This window comes from Durio zibethinus, chromosome 22 (assembly GCF_047325235.1).
Source record: "Durio zibethinus cultivar Kanyao isolate XHJ-2024 chromosome 22, ASM4732523v1, whole genome shotgun sequence".
Classification (NCBI taxonomy): domain Eukaryota; kingdom Viridiplantae; phylum Streptophyta; class Magnoliopsida; order Malvales; family Malvaceae; genus Durio; species Durio zibethinus.
This window is the reverse complement of record NC_143183.1, coordinates 21,248,170-21,263,498: the sequence shown is the minus strand read 5'-3', so window position 1 is coordinate 21,263,498 and position 15,329 is coordinate 21,248,170. Positions and strand designations below refer to the sequence as shown.

The 15,329-nt window shown below is 34.0% G+C and overlaps 3 protein-coding genes across 5 annotated transcripts; 1 reads left to right on the top strand and 2 right to left on the bottom strand.

Annotated features, from left to right (window-relative positions):
- Positions 1-3,350: 3,350 nt before the first annotated feature.
- LOC111306882 (lipase class 3 family protein) lies at positions 3,351-7,405 on the top strand. 2 transcript variants are annotated; one of them, XM_022904868.2, is made up of 7 exons: positions 3,351-3,748; positions 3,843-4,040; positions 4,811-5,083; positions 5,497-5,599; positions 5,950-6,068; positions 6,173-6,349; positions 6,607-7,405. In XM_022904868.2, exons 1-7 carry the CDS (start codon positions 3,443-3,445, stop codon positions 7,378-7,380), a joined length of 1,950 nt encoding a protein of 649 aa, XP_022760603.2. In that variant the 5' UTR covers positions 3,351-3,442; the 3' UTR covers positions 7,381-7,405. The 2 variants fall into 2 exon arrangements, with proteins under 2 accessions (XP_022760603.2, XP_022760604.2); XM_022904869.2 differs by lacking the exon at positions 4,811-5,083.
- On the bottom strand, positions 7,394-10,317 carry LOC111306883 (uncharacterized). Of its 2 annotated transcripts, XR_016331851.1 has the most exons (9): positions 9,981-10,317; positions 9,765-9,895; positions 9,531-9,608; positions 9,364-9,408; positions 9,231-9,275; positions 9,079-9,130; positions 8,676-8,772; positions 7,983-8,227; positions 7,394-7,880 (listed from the first exon to the last, which is right to left on the bottom strand). XR_016331851.1 is itself a non-coding variant. In XM_022904870.2 (8 exons), exons 1-8 carry the CDS (start codon positions 10,273-10,275, stop codon positions 8,062-8,064), a joined length of 909 nt encoding a protein of 302 aa, XP_022760605.1. In that variant the 5' UTR covers positions 10,276-10,316; the 3' UTR covers positions 7,932-8,061. The 2 variants fall into 2 exon arrangements, 1 of the variants encoding a protein (XP_022760605.1); XM_022904870.2 differs by lacking the exon at positions 7,394-7,880 and having other exon boundaries at positions 7,932-8,227; positions 9,981-10,316.
- A 914-nt stretch (positions 10,318-11,231) lies between these two features.
- LOC149512689 (putative protein phosphatase 2C 41) lies at positions 11,232-14,117 on the bottom strand. Its single transcript, XM_089751732.1, has 6 exons — positions 13,813-14,117; positions 13,172-13,459; positions 12,747-13,055; positions 12,257-12,374; positions 11,922-12,145; positions 11,232-11,649 (listed from the first exon to the last, which is right to left on the bottom strand). The coding sequence occupies exons 2-6, from the start codon at positions 13,412-13,414 to the stop codon at positions 11,416-11,418; spliced, it is 1,128 nt and encodes a 375-aa protein (XP_089607858.1). The 5' UTR covers positions 13,415-13,459; positions 13,813-14,117; the 3' UTR covers positions 11,232-11,415.
- Positions 14,118-15,329: the final 1,212 nt, after the last annotated feature.

Genomic DNA, 15,329 nt, shown 5'->3' with positions numbered 1-15,329 from the left:
ATCTAGTTAAGGTAGAAGAAGGAAACAATAATTTAGCTATTTCAGAGGTGCCTTTGTGAGGTAAGTTTGTCAAAAAGTTTGTACAGGAATGTCACTCTTGATAGATACGAATAAGAGAACAATCTCAATCAAATTCAAGAATTGTGGAAAATCACTTACTCCGTACAGGCTCTAGGTCTTGCAAAAGCCAAAATATCATCTTACATTAATCTACCTAAGGCAGAAAGAGGAGATAATAATTTTGCTATTCCAAAGGTACCCTCATGTAAATATGATAATACATATATTTATGTTATATAAAATATTAGAATTTATATATTTACATTGTATTTTACATGAAAATTATGTATAATAATTTATATCAATATAAAAATATAAAATATATTTTTTTATTTTATTAAACTTAGATAAAATTATTATTAAAATTTTAAATTATATTATTTTTATATTTTATATTTATATCATACAATTATGTCGTATTTTAGATTATTAAAGTTTTGTAAGTTAAATTTGTCAAAAAAATTTCATACAAAAATTAATCTCTCCATGGATATGATTAAGAGAACAATCTCAATCTGATTGGAGAAGTTGTTTGCGACCATGTATAACATGATAAAGCAAATCATTATTATGCAGACGTTTCGAAATTTTTTGGAAAGCCAATAATGAACCAGATTTCACCAGAATTTTTTTTTTTTTTTTTGTAACCATGCTCTCAATCTATTTTTAATCCTATGAAAATAGCATGGATTTGCAAAGTTCACCGATAGCTAAATCACTTAAATTTAGTGGCAGCGTCCATATTAAGCTTGACAAAATTCGAAGAAAGACGTTATCAAGCAATATAAAAAAGTTATCTAATTGGCGAATTTCTATTAACGATCTGATTGAAGTAGAAGCGTAATTGAATTAGCGGATCATATGAAATCAACTTAAAACACAAATTGATTACGTAACTTCCAGAGATGTCAACAAGCAAAGCCAAAAAATATAATCAAGCGATGTGGTCAATCAACCTGTTACACTTGAACAAGTTAAACTTGAGCCAATCATGGACCTTAGTTGATTTATTGGACCGCTTTGTTTGGGTTTTAGCAAGCTGACTCAGTAATATTGGGCTTCTTTAATTCAGGCAATGGCCCTTTCAATTAAAGGCTAAATGTAGACCCATTTTTGTCACATCACAAACCAATTCTCATGTTAGGTCCAAAAGCTCAAATTCCATTACAATTACTATGAGTCCAATAATAAAAATAAATTATTTCATTTGTAAAATTTAAATTCTATTTAAGATTATAAATGAATAGAATATAATCAAATTAACGTATATCTATGATTTATTAATTTATTTTTAAAAGTGTTCATATTCGGTTCATATTTTTAAGAAAATTATTTTGTTTATTCATATTCATTCATCTAAATAATAAGTTATCCACATTCGTTTTGTATTTATTCAATTAAATTAAACGAGCTTGTTTATGAACATTAAATAAATATATTTATAAATATATATATAAATATATATCTATGAATAATAAGTAAATCACAACCAAATAAATTTAAACAAATAAGTCCTAAACGAATATATCCAAAATAAATATAAATGAACCTTAAAATATTATTAGGATAAAATATAAAAATATAATTTTAGTAGTATTATTATATAAAAAAAAAAGAATAATAAACAAATGATTTTTAAACGAGTTTATTCACGAATATAAATAAATCAAACAGATATTTGTTTGCGTTTAGTTCATTTAATAAATAAACATAAAAAATATTATTTAAAATCGTTTGTTAAGCTTAATAAACAAATATAAACAAACATAAACCGAATATATTCACAAACAATTCATTAAAAACTCTATTTGTTTACATTCTTAGTTTTAGTCTCGTTATTAATATTTTTTATAATGAGAATCTACAAATTCAATATAAATTCTTGATGAAATTTAAAGTATATCATGATTTTAGGATAGATAATCTCTTATTACCCATACTTTTTTGTAAAAAAATTACACCTAAAATTTAATTATCAAGATGTTACACTAATTATATCAATATTAGAAGATAATTGTATATTTTACCATATCTCTAGCAGATTTCCACTTGTTTTCCTGATTTGCCAAGCAAGATCAAAAGATAGTAAATATAGGCAAAAAATTTTCCATTTTGAAGGTAATGGTAAAATTTGAAGTGTGGGTAAATGTGGGATGGATGACTGTATCAATCATCCAACTAAAGAAAGTTAATCATCCATTAAAGTTGGTCCTCTTTTATGGGTATTTTATGCATCAATTTCATTTAATTGCTATCATTTTTGCATATTACTTTAACCTAAGAACTTTTCCTTTCTTTTTATTTATTTCTATGAATATTACCATCACCTAATTGGAGAATGATTTGCAATTCAAATTTATGATTATTTAATACATAAAGGATCAAGACCAATATGACATGATGCTGCGATAAAATTTTGTTGTTATTGATAATTTAAATAAATTTAATAGTTTGCACATTAGAAATAATTAATTTATAAACAATTATATTTTTAGTTACCATAATTATAGTTTAAATTATAATAATCTTAAATAAAATATAAAACATTATATTTATTTTTTAACATATCTTCTACTACGTTATTATCATGGAATCAATTATAAATATTTTTTTTAAAAAGAAAGCAACTGTTGAACAATTGAACACTCTTATGTTTCCACTAGTGGTTTCAATGTCATCTCGATTAGCCAATAAAATATTACTATAACCAACAATAAAATTATTATTTAATAATAATTATAATTTTTTAAATAAATAAAAACTTGAAATGGACCTCCAAAATTCGGTGCCCACGACCTTGCAGATTTGGGGATTTTTTTTTTGCAGTTTCATTAGCTCCACGATTCTTAGTAATGGACCCCATTGGGCCACTCAATTGTAAAAATCCTCTGTTGGATCCAGCCAATTTGTGGGCCCCCATCTCAAACCGAAACGAATCGCTTTAATAATTTCCATTTTATTTTATTTTATTATTAATAATTAAATAATTTTATTTAAGTATTAATTCGGTTGCCCAACGGATGCCTAACGTGCGCGCCTTCCCAATTCCTATCTACTTCGCATCAACGTGTATGTTACAAACTGACAAAAGTACCCTCCCTGATTCCGCGGAGAAACAGCTTCCTTTCTGGTCATTTTGTAAGTGTCTGTCCTTTTTAGTCATTCGAATTATACCTTTCCTTATTCGCTTCTCTTTCTCTTTCCTCTGCAACTTCCAACAACTTAAAGGGAAAAATGTTTTTATTTTCTTTTCAGATTATAAATAAAATTCTTTTTTTTTTTAAAATTTTGTGGCTGAGGAATCAGCGGCCATTAATTGTAGATTTCACAATCTTTGTGTTGATGCTTTATTTCCTAAGAGATCTGGTGGAAGGCTGAGACGATGGCAGCCGGGACAATGGCGACCGCGGCGGGGGCGGCGGTGATACTGTACTACGTCTGGTTAAAGAAATCGGCACCTAAAGGCGACGGAGGTGAAGGCGGAGAAGAAGATGAAGACGAAGATTTATCGAAATTGAGCAGATCGGTAAAGAGGAGAATAGCTAGAAGACCTGCTCAAGCGCCTGCCACCTGGCTAGAAGCAATCTCAACGATATCGGAGACTCTGAGATTCACCTACTCGGAAACTCTCGGGAAATGGCCCATCGGCGATTTGGCTTTTGGCATTAATTATCTTATGCGGAGGCAGGTTCGTTAAATTCACGCGCTTATGTAAATTTTTAGTAGTTCTCTGCGGTAAAAGTCAAATTTTTTTTTCAAAAAACGTTTCTTTTTGTTCGTAGGGAAATTTGCAAGTGGCAAGTGTATATGCTGGAAACAATTGCGTGGAATTAAAGGGGCAAGAGATTAAAAAAGAGTTGAATAATCTGTTAAGGTTGTTAACTCTATGTATGCTGTTCTCAAAGAAGCCGTTTCCTGTGTTTTTAGAATCTGCCGGTTACTCACAGGAATATGTTCTTCTTCACAAACCCAAAGCTGGGGTATGTTACCCTCTTCAAAGCATTTTATTTATAAAGGGAAGCTTAATGTTAGATGAATATAGATTATTTGTGAAGTCTTAGTCATCCAATAGCTTTCTTGCTGGCTCGAATAGGAGGAGTGTTTTTGTGAAATCAAATAGGAATACTGAATGAAAATTTAGATTAAGTGCGGGTAAAATATCTAACAAGGCTTAGTTGTGAGGGAAAGAATGAGAGTAAGGCGTAAAAGATTACCAATTTTCGTCAAACTTATGTAAAGTAGGGAAGTTAAGAACCAAGGGACCATCTTTCATTGCAGTTGATGTAGGCTATGTGAAGTCTAAGTCATCGAATAGCTTCCTTGCTAGTTCTAATACGAGCAGTGTTTTTAGCGTAATCTCAAGGTAAAATATCTAACAATGCTTAGTTGTGGGGGAAAGAATGAGACAAGGGCGTAAAAGATTACCCATTTTCATCAAACTTATGTAATGTAAGGAAGTTAAGAACCAGTTGGAACTCCCATTCCTTAGGCTAGGTGGAAATGGGTTAGCTTTTACCACATTCAAGTTAGCTTTAGAGATTGTTGGCCCAACTTGATTCTTTTACCTTTTCCACTTGGTGGTTAACTAGACATCCATCTTGGCATGAACTTGTTGCTTTTACGAAGCAAATTTTGTGTCACTGAGGATAGTTGTATAGTGTGTGTTCTTTCCATCTGTTCTTGTGCATGATAAAGCAGTTCTAGCTCTTCTTTGAGGGTATTAATCAATTTTTTGGAATAATTATTTCAGCTTTTGAAGCCAGCTTTCACAATCATACGTGATAAAAATTCAAAGTGTTTCCTTCTATTGATTCGTGGTACTCACAGCATTAAAGATACACTAACAGCAGCAACTGGTGCAGTAGTGCCTTTCCACCACTCAGTTTTACATGATGGTGGGATTAGCAACCTTGTTTTAGGATATGCACACTGCGGAATGGTTGCTGCAGCTCGTTGGATTGCAAAGCTCACTGCTCCTTGCCTGCTTAAGGCTCTTGGTGAATATCCTGACTATAAAGTTAAGGTAATTGCTAACTCTTTTGTTTTCTTACTACATATAGTAAACCTGCCAAAATTGGTGTGCTTCCTTTGTGATGTATTACAAACCTCTCTTTCCAAAGCTACTTAGATGCAGATTTTTCTGATGGATCAACCTAAACCATCTTTTGCATTTTTTTAGTGTTATTATAATTCCTGTAAGTATGATTTATCTTCTCAACTTAATCATCAATGTTTTGCTAATTCCTAGTTACTGCTGGTTTTGTTCCTTGGTGTCTGGCTTTCTTGAACTTAATTGTAGATTTCTTAGTCAGTTTCTTTTTTTTTTTTTTCAATAATATTGCTGTTGAAATTATATACTTTTGTGATATAATGATTGGACAGAAATTGCCGGCCTATATTTATAAACTGTTATCTAATGTTTCCTTTCATTGTCAGATTGTTGGGCATTCGCTTGGAGGTGGCACAGCAGCATTATTAACGTACATTCTTCGGGAACAGAAAGAGTTTGCCTCTAACACTTGTTTTACATTTGCCCCAGGTAAATGCTTCTGCATATTACTGTTTCATAGTTAAGCTAGTGTCAACGTGCTTGTTGATGCATTTTATGATTTTTAAAATAAACTATTCTATTAGAAACAAATTGCCTGATTTGGCTTACACTTTTTCCCCATAATTTGACTTATTAATGATAATTGGATAGTGCTGTAAGAGATAAAGAATGGAGATAGAAGTGGAAGGCTGTATTTTGTTTGTGGTTAAAATTATGCTTCAAGCTTTTTCTTTTGCTGAAAGGTTCTGATGACATGTGCTTAATGGGACTTTTCTTATCCCTTATAAGAAATTAGTTAGACTGTTCCTCTCAAAATGCTCAGAGTTTTTATATTGCAGCTGCATGTATGACATGGGATTTGGCAGAGTCAGGCAAGCACTTCATTACAACTATCATCAATGGGTCTGATTTGGTGCCTACATTCTCAGCTGCTTCAGTTGACGACCTTCGCACCGAGGTGCTTTTCATTTTCTCCTCAGTGGAGCACAACTATGAAATAATTATTTAAAATGGTTATAATCTACCTTATGAGGTTCCTTATCTAAAAGTTGTTATCATCAGGTTACAGCATCTTCGTGGTTAAATGATTTGCGGGATCAGGTTGAACATACTAGGGTCCTTAATGTTGTTTACCGTTCAGCTACTGCTCTGGGTTCTCGTCTTCCCTCAATAGCTAGTGCAAAGGCCAGAGTTGCTGGTGCCGGTGCTCTTCTACGACCTGTTTCTAGCAGCACTAAGGTAAAATTAGAATCCCCTGGTTAACGAGATTGTCCAACTTTGTTGTTTTATTGAGATGCTCAATATAAGTTTCTCATAAAAATTGCATGTGAATGTAAGGGCTTGCTTAAGTCTTGACCCTGTAGTTTGAGCTTCCCTTCTAGTAATGATGCTTAAGTAACGAGTTTAAGAATTTGGATGCACATTTGAATTTTGTTTTCATGAGGTACTCCCGTTTTGGGATGATAGGCTGGCTAATTCTTCTTTTTAAACTTTAGGTTGTCATGAAGGGTGCACAGAATGTCGCTCAAGCTGTTGTTAGAAGCCGCTCATCTCTATCTTCATGGTCTTGCATGGGTCCCCGCCGTCGTAATGTGGGTTGCTCATTGAATTCTAAGGGGGATGATATGACTGAAGCTTCAGTAATATCGGAAAGAAGTTCTGTAATATCGGAAAGAAGTTCTGAAGCTCTCGTAACTGAAGTGGTTACAATAGATCAAGTGCAAACCAAAGTGGAATGCAATTCCAGTGGTGGTTCAGGCCACGATGACACAGATGAAGATGAACCCCTGATTGCAGTGAATAGAGTTATTAATACATCTACTGTGGATGAAATCACGGGTGGCGAGCTGTGGTATGAACTGGAGAAGGAACTTAAGAGGCAGGAGAGCGAAGTTGATCTTCAGGCCCGCGCAGAAGAAGCAGCCGCGGCAAAAGAAATTGCAGAAGAGGAGAATGTTCTGGCAGATGTATCATCAGAAAGTAAAAATACCATCTCTTCCTCAGATGCCTCTGAGAACCTCCGATTCTATCCCCCAGGCAGAACTATGCATATTGTTTCTATACCTTCGTCCGATGCTGCCGACCTAGATGATGACGGGTTGAACGGAGAACATGTTGGCATATATGAAACACCTAGAGAACTGTACAGTAAGATCCGGCTATCAAGAACAATGATTAATGATCACTATATGCCTATGTATAAGAAAATGATGGAATTGTTGATCAGTGAACTTGAAAAAGATGAAGCTTGTAGCTTTGAAGTTTTATAAGACTACGAGAATTACATCGATTGCACATTTTCATATTTCATCATCTATGAAAGTATTTTAAAAGATTATGTAAAAATAGACTATTTAATTCTAAAATCAAGATATATTCTAAAGTCTCAATAAGAATTTACATTAAAATTTTAAATCATCCTAAAAGCTGATGACAGCAAAAATGGAATTTAAATTTTAAAAACGAAACTTGGTCAACCGGTATCCCACATCGAAGGCTTTGGACCCCAAGCATAAATGTCCGTCAATTTATACCGGATGAGATCCGCTGCATTGATTAACCCGTCCTGTCAGGGGTGGAGGGTGACTCGTCAATGATCGTATAGAGACGGCGGGTCGTGCCAACACCTTGAACAACGAACACACTTCTGAGGCGAGTGAGTTCCGCCCTACTTAGGTGGAACTTACCCGTCAATTTTTGGAAGCCACGCCCTCGAGGCTGGGCTCATAAACTCCTAGAAATTTTCGTAACTATTTTATTGTACGAGTTGCTGCACTTGCATTCGCAACAGAGAAAAAGTAACATAAATACAACGGATACATGCTCAAAAAAACCAGAGCTGTAAGAGGATTGAATTATTGAAAGATAGTACCATAATCATGTAATGGTCTGATCCAAACTATGGTTAAAGATAGAAATGTTGAAAGGCTAGCCTGCCAATTTGTCTATCATCAACCACCATAGCGAGACTTCAAAGACTCCGGAGGCTCCTCTTCCATGATGCCTAAACCAGTTGTTGCTAAATATGTTCGGATGGTGGTTGTTCGGTCTCCAAGGAAAGTGTGATCCAGAAAGTTGTTGTAGGCAATTTCACCCAGATTCTTAGCTGCCAATACACTAGAGGATAACAAATCATTTAGTCATTTACTGAAATTCTTAGGGCAAGACATTAGTGGTTCTGCAAAGCATATCACGAAAGAACAGAACAGCAATTCCATGCACCAGAAAACTGAAGTGCATAATTCATCTGACCTTTTGAAGACATGCATTGAATCAAACCACAAAGAATTCAGGAAATGAAGAGTCAGATTTCAGATGGCTAAGAGATTGACTACTCACTCCTTTTTCCCAAATAGCAATGTGTTTATCTATTCATCACATGCTTTTTTTTTTGTTTTGGGTTCATAGGAGGTCAAAGCCCTTACAAGGGGGAAGGGGAGATGGTGGGATTAGAATCCAAACCCACAAGCCTTTTTCAAAGCCCCTTAGTCACTAAGCCAAGAGGTGAAAGGCCACATGCTTTATACATTATAAAATGTGCATTGATATAAAAATTTGTTCATACCAGTGTCTGAGATAAACACGGCATGGCAAGATATCATCTCGCCAAATCTTATCGATGTTGTATCGACCATAATGCTGAAAATAAATGTCCCTGCTTCCTGTAAAAAGACATAACCTTTTGTCACAAGCAAAATGAAGCAACATCAAGAACTAAACTAACAAAAATCATCCTTTCATTCCCTCACAATGACAGTGTGTAGATCCGCATCTAATCTCTTTCGAGATATTGTCCATTTTGACCCAAAAAGTCTTACGGTTTTATCCCATAAAGGTCAACTCAAAAACTTGGATTTAAACCCCTACTTATATATCATAGCAGATTTTCAGAATCTCCCAATATAGGATTAACATGTCACTGACAGAGTATAATACTAATAAACTCAAGAAACCTTGAAAAAACCTACCTTTGCATCTAATTTGAAAGAATTCCTCATCACTGTAACGAGCACAAAGCACCTGCATTGATATCCCAAACAAAATATAAACAAGAAAAAAATTGCAACCCTTTGATGATAATGCCATGAGAAAGAAAGTAAATTAATCAAGTTTCACATACTGCAGGATTGGCAAAGGGCTCTCCATCAACTGTTTCAGGCAAAACCTGTAAAAGAAACAAATGAAATCCACGATAACCACCCAAAGCAATGGAATGGATAACCAAACATGAAATCAAGCATCAAGAAACTTACAGCTAGAAACCGAAACTCGAGCTCTCTTTCAATGAAAGCTGGAATCTGAATTTACAGAGCAACAAACATTATATATATATATATATATATATATATATATGAGGTAAAAGTTGAAATCTTTAACTAAATGTTCAAAAATTTGAAATTATATAAAAAAAAGGCAATACCTCTGACTTTTGAATCTCAAAAACGGTAACAATGATGGTCTCTCCTTCACAAGGCTCTACACTTAAGCTTGATATCTCCTGAAATCAATTGCATCAAATTAAACCTTTTTTCCTCAATTTTTTTTCTTCTTGAGACACTAGAGAAAGACTTTTTTCTTCAAATAGAAGTTCAAAAAAAGTAGGAAATTATTTTTTTCCTTTCAATTTCCCAGTAACCAAATAGATAATGAAAACCTTGGTTTCTGGCTTGGCGATGCAGCGATCAAAGAAAATTGGAGCGATGTGAGCGAAGAGGCGCCTGAATCCATTCAATTTTGCTACTCTGAAGTTTAACAGATTCGGAAACGTACTTCTTGCGCTCCTCTCTGGTCTCATGAATCAATAAACGATGATCAAATGAATCATGATGATGATCAATAAGAGATTGAAAGCTCAAGTAACTGTACGTACCGGAGAGGAGGGAACCGAAGCCGCAGATCGAGATGTGACCGCTCGGTGAGAGGAGTTTCTCGAAATCGGATAAGTCGTCGAGTTGACTCAGCTCCGGTTGAGTAGCCGCGAGTTTCGTGTTGGAGTGCATTATCGAAGCAGGTATCCGGAGAAATTTACCACGGCCGGTAGATTGAGATGCTGGAGTCGAGAAACTGATGGGAGCGAGAGTGGTGGCGCGTGAATTAAACGCACGGATGTGCGAGAGTGTGAGTGGATATGAGAGATGGATAGTGAGAAAAAGAGAATTGGACATTGGGGAGAGGCCGAGAGCGAGACAGTGTGGACTGTTAAGCTTATGTTTCGATGGGCCGAAGGCCCATTATTTTTTGGTGTTACCGTGTTAGTCGGCAATTGGATAAAACGGTAGGGGTATTTTTGTCAATTAGAAATAAAATGTAGCAGTCACGTGATATGCACGTGAATACAACTTTTCTTCTTTCACTTGAGACATTCTTCTCTCACAATTGTGCATATTGTTTTTGTTTGTCCAATTTCTCATCATTCTAATCAAATAAGAAGAGAAGTCACATGGTTTTCTCAAAAAAATAATAAAAAAAAGAAATACGAATCCATTGATAAAATTTTTTTAATAACTATAAGTGAGATAATTTATTGATTATAAGCTTGATTGGAGAATAAGAATATGAAATTATAAGGTTGGTTAGAAGCAAAGGCCGAAATTATTTTTGTTGTTTGTATTACAACATTCTAAGTTAGTGAAGTAGATGAGAAAGAGAATAGTTCAAAGATAAAAATAAGAAAGTTAAGAGAAGAATTAATCCCTTACTTTAAGAGAATATGAGATATTTATATCTGAAAAATTGGTGACTTATCAGATTGATATTGGTGAAATATACTCAAGTCAATATGATATATCAACTCGATTTGTCATCTCAATTCGGATTAAATAACCAAAATATCTTTGATCCAATTAAAAACTACTCTCTTATAATAAAAAATTATTGTACACTTATAATCCAAAATTACCTTTAATATAATTTTTTATATACGACATAAAACATTTATTTTCTTCTCAAACCATATGAAATGACACCAAAAATATGATTCATGAAGATATCCTCAAATCCCATTACTTCAGGCAAAAAATATATATAAATTGATATATCCATTACTAAATATCATTTTTTGAACATTTTCAGGTCTTTATTCTTCATCTGCTTGACAGCATTAGATGAAGTGAGAAGTATATTTGGTTCAAATTTACATTTATCATTGAGACAATGACATTCCTACGTATAAAATCACAGCTGAAACTTAAAAGAATCAGCTGGTCAGGCAGATGCAGTTTATTCACTCTTTTTCTGTATAAAACAGCCAAATAGATTTACATTCATACAAACTACTACAATAGAAAGGCAATGGCTACAAGCAGTTACTCAAGTTTTTTCATTCCAGGCTTTTTGGAGGCCTTGATGAGGCTGACCTCTTGAGACAGCTTGGGGTGAAGGAAGAGGCAGATAGCTGAAATATCATCCATTGCAATGCCTCTTTTCTTATGTTTCCATGCTTGGATGGCACTTTGAACCAACCTTTTGGCTGATTTTTCCCTATCTTCTGTGGAAGAAACAATCTCCACTGCTTCTTGATTGGAAACAACATCCCATACCTAAGCAGAATATCAAAAGAATGTGTCAATAAGACGGATCCTAATGCATTGTCTAGGCTAACTCCGAGAAAGACGTTTTCTTTGCATCAATATGATGTATTCAAGATTTTACTCTCGAAATGCTGTTCATAAAAATCAAGCTGAAATCCTCTCCTTATCATTTGGATTTTGGACTAACCCTTGGGGGTGTTACTCAAGTCTTCTTTGACTACAAGGGAAAAGAAACACGAATGAAAGTGAAAGGAACTGCCAGGGAATTAGAAGCTGCATACCCCATCGGTTGCTAAGATGACAAATTGGTCTCTGCTTGTGATATTTCTTTGGGTCACATCAGGCACAGAAATTAGCCCAAACTCTTTGACGCAGTAGTCACCAAATGCTCTAGATAAAGCTAGCCCTGGTGTGTCTCCATTAGGCATCCAGACCCTATACACCCCTGGTTCATCTCTTAAACAAAAGACTCGCCCGTTGGACTGTATTATCCTTTCAGCCTCCTCTGTTATATATCAACATAATCAAGAAATAAGATCCTCAAAAACCAGTGAGAAAAATCATTATCTACATATTCCCACAGATGCATATAAGGAGAAATGGAGAGTGTCCTAACCAGGAATGTTTGGCTTGAAGTCAACTGTTAGCTGAAGAGGTACCAAATTGCCATCATCTGAGGTGGTTGCCAGGACTGCCCGAGAATCACCAACATTTGCTATAACAAGATGTTCACCCTAATCATCAACACCATGAAAATTTAGCTAGATTCTTTGTTGATCATACTGTCAGCCTTATCTTAAGCTTTGCCTAGACCTAAACCCAACCATGAAAATTTAGCTAGATTCTTTGTTGATAATACTGTCAGCCTTATCTTAAGCTTTGCCTAGACCTAAACCCCTCTCAGATTTAAATATAATATAATTTTTTTATACAAAAGAGGCCACGTCCTAGGCATAAGAGAAGGGGTTACAAATATTGGGATTTGAATTCTAGATTTGTTAGATACCAGGTCACTGCATGAACCTTAACTTCGGATTCAATATAACAGAAAATTTGGTTAGGTAGGTTCTTTAAACGAAACAGAAATTATATTGTTAGCTGGCTACCTGCTTAATGATTGTCAAAGCTGTAGTCCCACTACGGAAAGAATCTATGCCAGGATGCTGCTTAAGCTCTAGATCAATATCAGCAAAAGTTTTCAAGTAAGATTGCTTCCAAATATCAAACTGATGAATACTTCTGTTGAGTTCAGTGTCCAATTCCTGGCCAAGAGAGGTTAAGGCAAGAGCTTTTTGCCAGTTGCAAAGCAAAGAAGGAGGCACAGATTCCTTGACCCTTTTGGCTACAATATGACCCCAAGGGCCATGGCCGTCAAAAATACCACAGAAGATCATGTCTTCTTGGCATCCAAATTCCTATGAAGGAAAACCCATTACTCATCAAGGCAAAGCACCAAAAAGGAGTTGTTAAAAACTCATCTTTCTAAAGCTAGATTTAGCTATATGATAATGTCAAATGAGTTTTAGCATACCTCCCAGACTATTGCACAATCCTGGTTGATACCTTTCTGTCCTCTCTTGGAGCAGACGCAGGCAAAACTATTTGACTTGTTAGACTTGACAGCACCTGTGGAACTGAGCATCAATTCATTCTTCTTCGCATCTTTGGCCAAGGTTTCCGCTGCTTCTCTTCCAACATCCGTCTGATTATTCCTCCCTTTCTTGATCGAAACAGTTCTTGCTAATCCATCGAGAAATGATGGGAGAAGCACCATCGCTTCTTCTATATACTTCACAAATCACACGCCAAGAAGGACCACCTATGATTTCATTCTATTCAGTCCTTGAATTCAACAAGCAAAAACTATGAAGAAAAAAAATCCCAATGCTTTTTTCTAGCATATTATTTACAAAGTGAGTTGATAATTAACTACATAAACATTTGATCATTCAAAGAATCCATCCTTCAAAACCATAAGATACGGGCAGCTAAACTCTTAAAGATAAAAAGATCAAACTAAAAGCAAAGTTTCTCACCAATAATCGTGTAAATCCGTTAAAAAAATGTTGAATTCAATAAGACGGATATAAAAAAAAGCAAAGAACCAAAGTAATATAATCAAAGAAGAAGAAAGAAAACGATAAATTATATATATATATATATGTCATATACCTTGTTTACCAAGGGATTTGATTGACTAAATCGATCGGCTATATGTCTGAAATCTCTGGTAACACCGATGTCGATGGCCGGAATCTTGAGTCACTTGGTCGAACCCAACGGATTCTTGGAGAAGAAGAAGTCTCAAATTGCTTATACCCCATTTTTCCTGCCAAACAAATGCAGGCCTAGTGTAGCTTGGTACGTAATGTATATCTTCACAGCAACCATAAACAGGGCCCCAAATGGACTAAAATACCATAATTTTTATTGCTGAATTATGCGAAAACAATGGGTATTTTGGACATTTCGAAAACAATTTTCCATATAAAAAATAACGTCACTGTTTTATAGGCATACATCACCATGAACCTTAAGATTTAGTCCATAGGAATATACTATGCAAAGTCGGTCAGAAAAAAAAAGATATATTCATGGATGAAAATGGTTGACATAAAAATAGTATTATCATGAGGAGTTAGTTTTGCAACTAATTAATGATGTTTTAAGTCACTATCAATAAATTAATTAAGGCAGACTAAGAGGAGAAGAATAAATTTTGTTTTTTTATTTTTCAGCTCCAACAAAAACCAAACACATGGCTACCAGTCAGCCAGTTGGATGAAGGGACCATAGACTGAGACAAATGATTGTGACCCTGTAACAAGAACTGACCTCAAGCAAATTTTTTATATAATTATTATATGGGGAAAATGTTTTTTTTCTTTTTTTTTTTCTCTCTAATTTCATGACATTGATTTTGTCATTTTGTGCCACAATTATTTTCTGATGCCATGAGATTTCTCAACCACACAACGAACTTACTTTTCTTACAATTATTTTTAATGTTTTAAGTTATCATAAAGATTAATTTTTATTAATTATTAAATTTAATAATTTAAAAATTGATGCGATGAAATAATACGAAATGATATGAATAAAATATATAAAAATAATATAATTTAAAATTTTAATAAAAAATATAAATAAATTTAATAAAATTAAAAAAATAATTTTATAATTTTATATTAATATAAATAATTTTTTAAAAAAATATATAAATATATGAATTATCAAAATTTTATATAACACAAATATATAAATTATCGGATGTATTAATGAGTTACATAATTATTGGTTACTTTCATGATTTTGAACATATAATTAGTGAATAACTAAAAAAAAGCTAAAACATAATTAATGGACATAACAAAATAGAGAATGATCGAGGACTAATTATGGACTCCAAGAGTTTGGGACGGGACCCAAATTCCATAGTTATAGATATTGGTGCAACAACAGAAAGAATGTCAAACAGTAGCATGAAGATTCGAGAGTGGAATAAATTAGAGAGAAAGAATAAAGATTGTTAGATGCATAAAATTATTTGACGCCATTTGCCAGTTGTTTTTGCTGTCTCCCAACTTCCAATCACAATAATTTGATGTTTATCTTAATGACAGTCAATGGATTCTGTAGTGGATGTTGTTTTCATTGCAAAAAGCTTATTGCTTTGGTTTTTGCCAACA

Coding starts and splice junctions, on each gene's coding strand:
- LOC111306882 (XM_022904868.2), top strand. CDS start 3,443: ATGGCAGCCGGGACAATGGCGACCGCGGCGGGGGCGGCGGTGATACTG. Junction 6,069..6,172: donor TTGACGACCTTCGCACCGAG/GTGCTTTTCATT, acceptor TGTTATCATCAG/GTTACAGCATCTTCGTGGTT. Junction 6,350..6,606: donor CTGTTTCTAGCAGCACTAAG/GTAAAATTAGAA, acceptor TTTAAACTTTAG/GTTGTCATGAAGGGTGCACA.
- LOC111306883 (XM_022904870.2), bottom strand. CDS start 10,275: ATGTCCAATTCTCTTTTTCTCACTATCCATCTCTCATATCCACTCACA. Junction 9,896..9,980: donor CTTCGGTTCCCTCCTCTCCG/GTACGTACAGTT, acceptor TCATGAGACCAG/AGAGGAGCGCAAGAAGTACG. Junction 9,609..9,764: donor TCGCCAAGCCAGAAACCAAG/GTTTTCATTATC, acceptor AATTGATTTCAG/GAGATATCAAGCTTAAGTGT.
- LOC149512689 (XM_089751732.1), bottom strand. CDS start 13,414: ATGGTGCTTCTCCCATCATTTCTCGATGGATTAGCAAGAACTGTTTCG. Junction 12,146..12,256: donor CTTCAAGCCAAACATTCCTG/GTTAGGACACTC, acceptor GATATATAACAG/AGGAGGCTGAAAGGATAATA. Junction 11,650..11,921: donor TCATCTTAGCAACCGATGGG/GTATGCAGCTTC, acceptor TATTCTGCTTAG/GTATGGGATGTTGTTTCCAA.